General features: G+C 35.5%; 2 protein-coding genes across 2 annotated transcripts in view; one reads left to right on the forward strand and one right to left on the reverse strand.

Annotated features, from left to right (window-relative positions):
* Nucleotides 1-1,341: 1,341 nt before the first annotated feature.
* LOC137092140 (trypsin inhibitor ClTI-1-like) lies at nt 1,342-2,642 on the reverse strand. Its single transcript, XM_067456404.1, has 4 exons — nt 2,488-2,642; nt 2,279-2,319; nt 1,861-1,970; nt 1,342-1,564 (listed from the first exon to the last, which is right to left on the reverse strand). Exons 1-4 carry the CDS (start codon nt 2,522-2,524, stop codon nt 1,519-1,521), a joined length of 234 nt encoding a protein of 77 aa, XP_067312505.1. The 5' UTR covers nt 2,525-2,642; the 3' UTR covers nt 1,342-1,518.
* Nucleotides 2,643-2,857: 215 nt separating this feature from the next.
* The window catches only part of uvssa (UV-stimulated scaffold protein A), a 94,675-nt gene continuing 88,233 nt past the window's right edge, over nt 2,858-9,299 (forward strand). The window contains exons 1-4 of the mRNA XM_067456793.1: nt 2,858-3,178; nt 3,402-3,523; nt 4,109-4,439; nt 7,160-7,280. Coding sequence (XP_067312894.1) covers nt 3,414-3,523; nt 4,109-4,439; nt 7,160-7,280 — 562 coding nt within the window. The 5' untranslated portion in view covers nt 2,858-3,178; nt 3,402-3,413. The remainder of the gene's footprint in view (nt 3,179-3,401; nt 3,524-4,108; nt 4,440-7,159; nt 7,281-9,299) is intronic.

The following is a 9,299-nucleotide window of genomic DNA, read 5'->3' on the forward strand; positions in this document are numbered from 1 at the left end:
AAAACGGCAGCTTTCAAGTCAGTCAGCTGTTTATTATCATTATTTCATTATCATTATTATCAATTATTGTTCATTTTACCATTATTTGAATGGAAAAGTAATTACAACAACATAAATTGAATTAGTACTAAAGCATAAGAATTATATTTACAATATGATTGTAAAAGTTTTGTTATTCATTCTCTATATCTGTCACTGATGGAGTTTTGGTTCCTTGCCACCGTCGCCATTGGCTTACTCAGTTGGGAACTATTTAACTTTTCAGCTCATTTCAATTATCATAAAGTCATATTTAAGAGATACAATGTTGAAAATATTCTAAAAGTCATAATAGTGAGAAAAAAGTCTAAAATATGACATGCTTAGTCATTGTGGGATGAAAAGTTGAAATTAGGACTGTAAAAATTCTGAGATTGATTGAAATTAGATTTTAAAAAGTCTAAATTAAATTTAAATTTTTTGATTCACACTTATATTTACATTATTGTTTTCATTTTCTGCAATATATCATTTTTTACCTTTTGAAATCAGTTTTTACAACAGAAATTAATCAATCAAAAACTGACTTTAGCTTTTCATCTAAAAAAATGAATTTCCCATCATCAACGTGAAGCTGACGCATGTGTGTGTGAAGAGCACTGGAGAAATAAAGCTGACTTGACTATCATGACGATACTCGACCCCGTTATTGTGCCCCTTTTTTGGTTTTGGGCCACTGTTTGCTCGCAGTAGTGGTATCAGAGCCGTGCGATATGATTGGCCCGTGCAGTGGGAGTAATGTTGTGTTTGATTGTTTATCCAGTGCGATGTTGTAACTTCTCTGCATCTATACATTTTTTTGCATTACTCAAAAGGTGCAACTAGAAGCCAAATTAGACTTTGAATAAAAATCTAACTTTGGCATTACAAGTACTGCTTTCTCTCAGAAGCTAATCGTAAACATGCACAATATTAATTTTACCTTATTTAAAAGGGGCCTTCATTTTGTTTCAAGCAATCATCTTTATTTAAATCGCTCTTCTCCAATGCCGAATGTGTCAAAGCAGCTTCAGTGTTAAACAGGACAATACTGCAGTAGAATTAGATTTTTGCTGAAGTCGTTCGGTAGTAAACGGTGATGTTATCAGCTTATTATTTTCTATATTCTTAAATTTATCATATAGTGACAATGTTGGCAGATCAGTATTATAGTTTATAGAATGAAATAAGCCCTATTTAATGAATTCTGGTGTCACTATAAACATGTTACCTAATTTAAAAAGGTAATTATAAACAATTGTTATTCTATCCGTTTTGATGTTTGACAGATTCAGCTGAGAAATAATCACTCAAGACAAAAAGTGCAAAGCAATGGCTTATAGATAAAAGCTTTATTTGGGGATTAGAACCAATTTTTAAAAAGGACACACACAACAGACAACAAACACACACTTCATCTCAAAGATCAAAACCATTAAAAAAGCAGCATGTGGTTCCAGCCTTCAGTCACATTGCCCGAATAAAATCGAGTGGATCGCATCAACATTGTCCCAACCTGGAGATCAGTGTGTTCACCTTATCCTCCCTAAAACAAGACAGCAAAACGAGGTTTCAGTAGAACACTAGGACCGAAAAACTAGGATAAGGGATTAAGCCGGGATATCTTGGTGATCCTGGCTCAATTTATCCGCTAATATACAGTTATCTTTTGTTATTGTTCTTGGTGTGAGTGTGCCTTCAGGGTACGTTTACACCACAGCGGTGTACTAAATGTTGCATACAGATGACAAGATCGCCAAGATTAATCCCTTATCTTAGGTGTGTGCAATAGGCCTCAGTAAGAACATTGAGTATTCACTGAAATATTTGTGGTTTACGCACATATTTTCCAGACACAGCATACACTCGTTTGGGTAAGTGACTCCATCCGTCCCACACACTGGGTTATATTCCCGGGTACACATGGGAAGGGAGTATAAAGAGCAATTTGGCTGTCAGGAGAAACACACACAATTGCGTCACTATATTAGTGTGGACATAGACTTCCCTAAACCTACCCATCCCACAAACAGGTGCAGAACAATAGATTTAAATAAAAACTTGTTTTGGCCGATTTATAAGCAAATTTTAATTAGTTAGGAGGACTAGTCAAATGTCAAACTAGTAAGTTGTTTTCATATTTTACTATATAAGCGAGGACATTAGTGCCCTCACAAGTATTGCCAAACAAGGAACACACACACACACACACACACACAGATTAAATAAAGTATCAATAATGTGTTATAAATCGACCCACCTCTTTAGAGCCATCAGGAATCACAGCAGCTCCTGCCAAGGCTGTTTAGAAGAACATTAAACATATACACGTGTTATGAAGACTTTGCTTTATTATTCACGAAGTTTGAACTTACAAGTAAGGATTAAAGATACCAAACAACGTAGTTTTTGTAACAAAACATGCTCAAATTTGACGCTCCTTATTGCCAAACCCAGTTATAAGCTCACCTGCCAAGCAGAACAATAGAAAGATCCGTCCCTGCATGATTGTTTGTGTACAGCGATGTGTTGACTTTGTAATCAATCACTCTCAGGTGTGGTGAGATTCGTTTATTGCTCTTTTTAATGCCGTGTATTTCTCCCACCCACAGATAAGTTACACATTTACAAAAAATGCGTCACTCGGATCCTGCTTCGCTGTTGAATATTCATTAATCAGCCAACGTTCAGACAACGCGCCTCGCTGATTGGCGGACATCTAGACGTTAGTAAGTGGGCGGCTGTCAGCGTGGCGAATCAGAATGAAGGAAGGCTTGGCTGATGAATATTGATTTTGTTACGTACCAACTCTCGCTAAAGAACGTCAGCAGCATCTGATTATTAATCATTAACTTTAGCGATTCGTGTGTAACTGTAATAGGCACACCCATATACAACTTTACACTGAAATTAATGGTTATATAACCAAATAAACTATTATGTTTCTGCTGCGACATTAGTTTAGTCAGTTTTTACACCAGAGCGCGACTTTTATTTTGAAAATGGCGGACTCCTGACCGCTGCGTTTGCTTTGTTTACATTTCCTTCTCAGTCGCACCAAAGACAGAGATGAGTGCACTTCATTCCCACACGGAAACATATATTTTATACAATACCAATTCCTAATAAAGCCTTTTCAATACAACAAGTGGATGAGGAGGTACGTGTTGTGTCATTCGTCCTATTCAGCGGAGAAAATATAACGTTACACATACAGTCAGATGGCATGAGAAGCTCTGTCACTGACTGTGATTTCAATAATCTGTCTATCTAACTAGCAGTTACTTAACAAAAGTAACAGTGAGTAATGATGACACAGAAGAGCAACTATTTCTGTGATGGTTGCGTCGACACGTACTTTCATCCTCTTGATTCTGTTTTAGGATTATGTCAGGATGGACCAAACAATCCGAGATAAGCTCTCACAACTGGTCGAGGAGTTAACAACATCTGGAGAACCACAGTTGAGTCAAGACAAGATGAAGGAAGTGAAGAAAATATGCAAGTACGATGGAGAGCTTTTGTTTATTTTTTTAATTTTTATTTTAATTTTATTTTTACAAAAAAATAAAGTGAATAGAACATTCTGGGAAAGATTTAATACGGACAGGAATTGCCAGTTCTTATAAGTTAAGGGACGTCCCATAACTATATGCACACCTCATATTGGAGATTTATGACGTTATTCCATTTAATACAGGCGATGTCCCATAGGCACACCTCATGTGCATATGTAGATGTTATTATATCTGTAAAGCAGTGTTAGTTTGTGTCTATAGAGCAGCACTGGACATGTGACATGCACATCTCATGTGCAAATGAGACATGTCATGTGCATATGGGACAGAGGTCATGTGCATATGTAGATAGATGTCATTATATCTCTAAAACTTTGTTTGTGTCTATAGAGCATCACTGGACATGTGACATGCACACCTCATGTGCATATGGGACAGATGTCATGTGCATATGTAGATAGATAGATGTCATTATATCTCTAAAACAGTGTTAGTTTGTGTCTATAGAGCAGCACTGGACATGTGACAATGTGCGCCTTCTTGTTAAATCCCTCTTCTTTTTCCTTCCACAGAGTGTCCAATGACTACATTGATCATTTCTACCACCTGATTATGACCCAGCTGAACCAAGAGCACGCAGAGATCCGTCTCTCTGCCTTCCAGATGGTCAGTGAGGTCTTCAGCCGCTCGCATCACTTCCGAAATCTTCTTATCACAAACTTTCAGGAGTTTCTGGAGCTTACAGTCGAGACAGATGCTGAGCAGCCACTGCCTCCACCCAAAGAAGTGGCGAGAAAACTCAGGACACTCGCTATTCAGACTGTGCAAACATGGCACGCCACGTACGGAGAGGCGTATAAGAAACTATCACTGGGATATCACTTTCTTAAGCAGATTAAAAAGGTATTCATCTGGCTGCACCTGCATGTGTCATCACAGAATTTAATAATCCGTCTGCACCCTGGAACACGTCACTGTTTTTATGCAATTAAAGATTGTTCTGGCCAAATTTAGCTGTGCAATTGAAGCAAGAATTTTTAAGAATAGTATTTTATGTTCAGTGTTGGGGGTAGTAACGCATTACAAGTAACTAGAGTTACGTAATCAGATTACTTTTTCTTGTAATTAGTAAAGTAACGCATTACTCTCTCAAAAAAGTAACTCGTTACTTTTTCACATTTATTTGACTGACAGCTTTCTTTTCCCCATGTTGAGAAAAATCGAGAGTAAGTGCAAAGATGTTGTGTGTGAACAGGTTATTGTAGATCTAGATCTATATGTGAGCGTTTATTCATAGCTGAGCCCTCTACTGTTAATGCGTGAATTCGCATTTTTAGCTCGGCCTGAGGTTTATTTCAATTTTGGTGTGAAGTGTGTCTTTATATTTGCACAAAAATAGAACAAAAGTGAGAAAAAGTAGCACATTACCGCATTACTTTTCTTAAAAAGTAACTAAGTAACTTAATTTGTTACTTTTTAACCACTTCAGCTCTGCACCCCCTCTTGGACCCACCGGTGGGTCCAAAACTGCATCATCATAATCTTTTTAAAAAATCTATAACTCGCGCACCACAAAACTAGACATATATGGTATAATTTGAAAGATTAGAAGCTCAGCTTTCTTATTAACCCAATAACTTCTGCATTTATATTACATAGAAGAAAATAATACGGTCTGAATTTGACCCCCCCACAACAACAACCCCTTGAGAAAATCATGCAAATAATATAAAATTTCATATTTTTATCACACAAACACACCTAAAATACACAAGTCATATATCAAATGAAAGCGATCGGCCTCAGGAATATCGCTGAGCAGTTGATTTCACCGATCCAATAATTTACATTAAATTTATTATCAAAAGAATCACAAAGATGGAAATGACTCCTTTGAACAAGCAAACACATGAGTCATATTCCTGTTCGGATCACAAACTCGTTGTAAAGCTACTAGCCTCAACCCTATATCAGCTTGTTCCTTAGGTTGTTTGCTTCAAAATGAGACTATTTTACATGTCTGTGAGCAAGCATGGCCAAATGACACTGTAATATGTCACCGATGTCCAGATCAAAACATCTGATGCAGACAAATACTCTTATTATTGCTAGTTTTGATTGTCGGTGTTAGCCACGATTTTCGATGATGTCATCACATATTGCATCCTGCTACAGAAAAGCTGAGAATCGCAGCTCTCTATAGACATGTGGATCATGATTCTAGACCAATCAGAGCCCAAGATCTCCCTTTTACAAAGTTGAAGAGGCGGAGCCTTCTTTCCGATTTCCTTGTGGCCAGTTGATGTCAATGGAGATGAGTTGGAGTTATTAGACACTTTGGTCAGATAAATCTCAATAACTTTTATTTGCAAGGAGATATCAAGAAAATTCTTTCCCCCCTGTTTAGCGCCAAATTATAGAATCAACAGAAACTTCTAAAAAGCTTGGATCCCAAAATGATAAAAAAATAAAGATTTTTAAATAACAAATTAATTAAAAATAAATCAAAATAATTATTTTTTATCTATGTGTATCATAAGATTGTGAATAGATACAATATAATATATGCAATATTCCACCACTGTGTTAAAATTTAGAGTTTTTTCTGTAAAATGAGACCATTTTTATCAATTTACTCCAATGTATGTGGGTAGGGCGCTCTTCTAAATTCAGATATTCCTAATTCTCAAAAAAAAGCAAAATGTGCTGCAGAGCTGAAGTGGTTAAGGGAGTAACGCAATATTGTAATGCATTACTTTTTAAAGTAACTTTCCCCAACATTGTTTATGTTCATCTTTACTTGCATGTTGATTTGTTATAAAGAATCAATGCATTTTAGACTTGTCTCAGTAATGGTGATATGTCTAATCTCACACATTTAATCTAAATATTCAACTATATTACTGATCAGCTCATTTCAATGATCATAGTAGTCATAATTAAGAGATAAAATGTTGAAAAATGATTTGAAATGTCCTCATTATTGGATAAAGTGAAAAAGATGATTTTAAAAGTCATAATATTGAGATAAAAAGTCAAAAATACGACATGCTAAGTCATATTTATAAGATAAAATGTTAAAAAAAATATGATTTTAAAAGTCCTCATTATTAGATAAAAAGTAAAATATGGCATGCTAAGTCATTTTGAGATGAAAAGTTGAAATTAGGACTTTAAAAATTCTATAAAAAATTCTATTTTTTTAAGTTTATAGTCAAAATTATGACATTAAAATCTAAATTATGATTAAAAGTCCTAAATATGGAGATAAAAAGCTGAAATTAGATTTAAATTATGACCAAAAACACACACTAAGACATCTAAGAGATGAAATCATGCTTATTTATTTTTAAATGCGCTTTTAATTTTTTGATTCACACTTTTAATAATAATAATATTTACATTATTGTTTTCATTTATATATGAATTGTATATGATACATTTTTTATACGTGTTTTTACATTATGAAATCAGTTTTTACAACAGAAATGAATCAAAAACGTACTTTAGCTTTTCATCTAAAACTAAATGAATTTCCCGTCATCAGGGTGAAGTGAAGTGTGTGAAGAGCGCTGGAGAAATAAAGCTGACGTGACACATTGCATTGTGTCTCTGTCTCTCAGGTGGATTTTCATGATGTTGAAGCAAGAACACTGGCCGAGAGAAAGAGACAAGAGGAAAAACAGAAGAGACTGGAAAGAATTTACAAAGAGAAGCTTGAAAAGGCCAAACAGGAGATGGAAGGTACATGCTTATGTTAAAAAAACGCATCTCTACTGACACAACTCTTGAAAAGAAAGATTAAAAAGTTTTATTATTTTTCCTATTTAAAACTCTTCTGTAGTTACATCGTGTACTAAGACAACGGAAAATCAAAAGTTGTGTTTTTCTAGACCGACATGGCTAGGAACTAAACTCTCATTCCTGCGTAATAATCACGTGATAATCAGTTCGGCTCAAACATGTAAGGCGGGACAGCAGTTTTCTCAGCAGTGACCATGACCCTTTGTGGTTGGCCTGGACGTGCGCCACTCAGAAAACAACAGGCCAATCAGAAGAGAGGCTCATGAATATTAATTAGACATGCCAAAATCGACCTGTTCTCAGCAGAGCTCCGCAGAGAGGAGCTGTAAAAGTATACTGAGATGGTTTTTGGTACTTATACCGCAAATATATATTCTCAAGGACATCAAAATTTAAAATAAAACTCCAGATAGGTGTACAATATGTGACCTTCTCAAATAAGCTTTATGACATTTCACAAGAACGTTCATTATTAGTGCAATGGAAAGATTTGCAGTCATTTACGACATAGTTAGGCAATACTGACATGCTAGTAAGACCGACGGCCTGTGGTTAACTTGACTAGCAGTGAGCTGTAGGAGGAAAAGACTAGTTAAATGCGTCAGTGATTAGTCAACACAGAGTTTATTGTTTGAACAATACGCCGCTGAGGACGTGCAGTTCTCCTGATAACAGACCACAGGTTTAGTCCCAGGTCTATGAAAACAACAACTGTTAAAGACAATCCGTCCATCTACAGATAAAGACTTGTTACCTTTTAAACATGAAAATAAATTAAGAAAAGTAACAAAATTAATGGAAATTGACCCTTCGCTAAGCCACGCCCGAAAACCACCACAGGCCAATCGTGACTTAGCAAAGGGTCAATTAAAACCATAATACTATAGAATTATTTATACAATATTTTTTTACACATTTTATATCAATTTAATTTTAATGCCATCTATTCCAATACTGTTAAAAATTACTTAATGAAAAAGTAATCAGTGAAGTAATTCAAGCACCACAATATGAAAGTAATGTAATCAGATTACTTTTGGATTCCTTAAAGGTCACACATTACTAAAAAACTAAGCACTCGTGTCTTGTTTCACAAATAGAGATTACACAGCCCCGAATATATACAACACACACACACACACACACACACACACACACACACACACGCGCGTGCACACACACACACACACGCACAAAGGCACAGACACACACACACACACACACACACACACACACACACACACACACACACACACACACACACACACACACACACACACAATACATTAGTGTTGTTCACATTATATCACGATTGCCAACAAAACACACACATTTGCTGCAGTTTCACTCAGGCTTGCGGTTCCCACTTATGGAGATATGAAGGATCAACACTACTCTATAGATACTCAAGATAAACATGAGACAGAAACTGTGTGTGTGTGTGTGTGTGTGTGTGTGTGTGTGTGTCTGTATTTCCACACATTCTTGATGGTAAAGTAAACATTTCCCATCCAATCCCTGTTTTTGTGTCTGAGGTGTGTCTGCACAGCAGAATTTACACACACTTTCTCCATTCTGTCTCCTGATAAGAGTTTTGGCTTTGGCTTGTGGACACTAAATTATTCAACTATATTACTGATTATCATAATATAATTCATAATTATATCATAATAGAAGTCATAATTAAGAGATAACATGTTGAATGTTTTTAAAAGTCCTCATTATTAACCCTTGTGCACTGTTCGATTTCTGTGTACACCCTTTATGGAGCGGGTCAAATTGACCCTAAATGGATTCAATACAATTCCTCAAAAATCACACTATGAAAAACAACAAAGATTTAGGTACAAACTGTAAACTTTTAATATCAACATTTGTCAAATATTCCCAAAAAATATATATCTGAAGATATGATTTAATAAAAATATTTTTTAACCATTTTTTAAAAATGTTTTGTTT

The sequence above is a fragment of the Pseudorasbora parva genome, chromosome 11 (assembly GCF_024679245.1).
Source record: "Pseudorasbora parva isolate DD20220531a chromosome 11, ASM2467924v1, whole genome shotgun sequence".
Classification (NCBI taxonomy): domain Eukaryota; kingdom Metazoa; phylum Chordata; class Actinopteri; order Cypriniformes; family Gobionidae; genus Pseudorasbora; species Pseudorasbora parva.

What these genes read in the sequence shown, in the direction of transcription:
- LOC137092140 (XM_067456404.1), bottom strand. Translation starts at nt 2,524, where the DNA reads ATGCAGGGACGGATCTTTCTATTGTTCTGCTTGGCAG. An exon ending in TCTATTGTTCTGCTTGGCAG is followed by an intron (nt 2,320 to 2,487) that starts GTGAGCTTATAA and finishes TCTTCTAAACAG; the next exon opens with CCTTGGCAGGAGCTGCTGTG. An exon ending in ATGCTGTGTCTGGAAAATAT is followed by an intron (nt 1,565 to 1,860) that starts GTGCGTAAACCA and finishes GTCTTGTTTTAG; the next exon opens with GGAGGATAAGGTGAACACAC.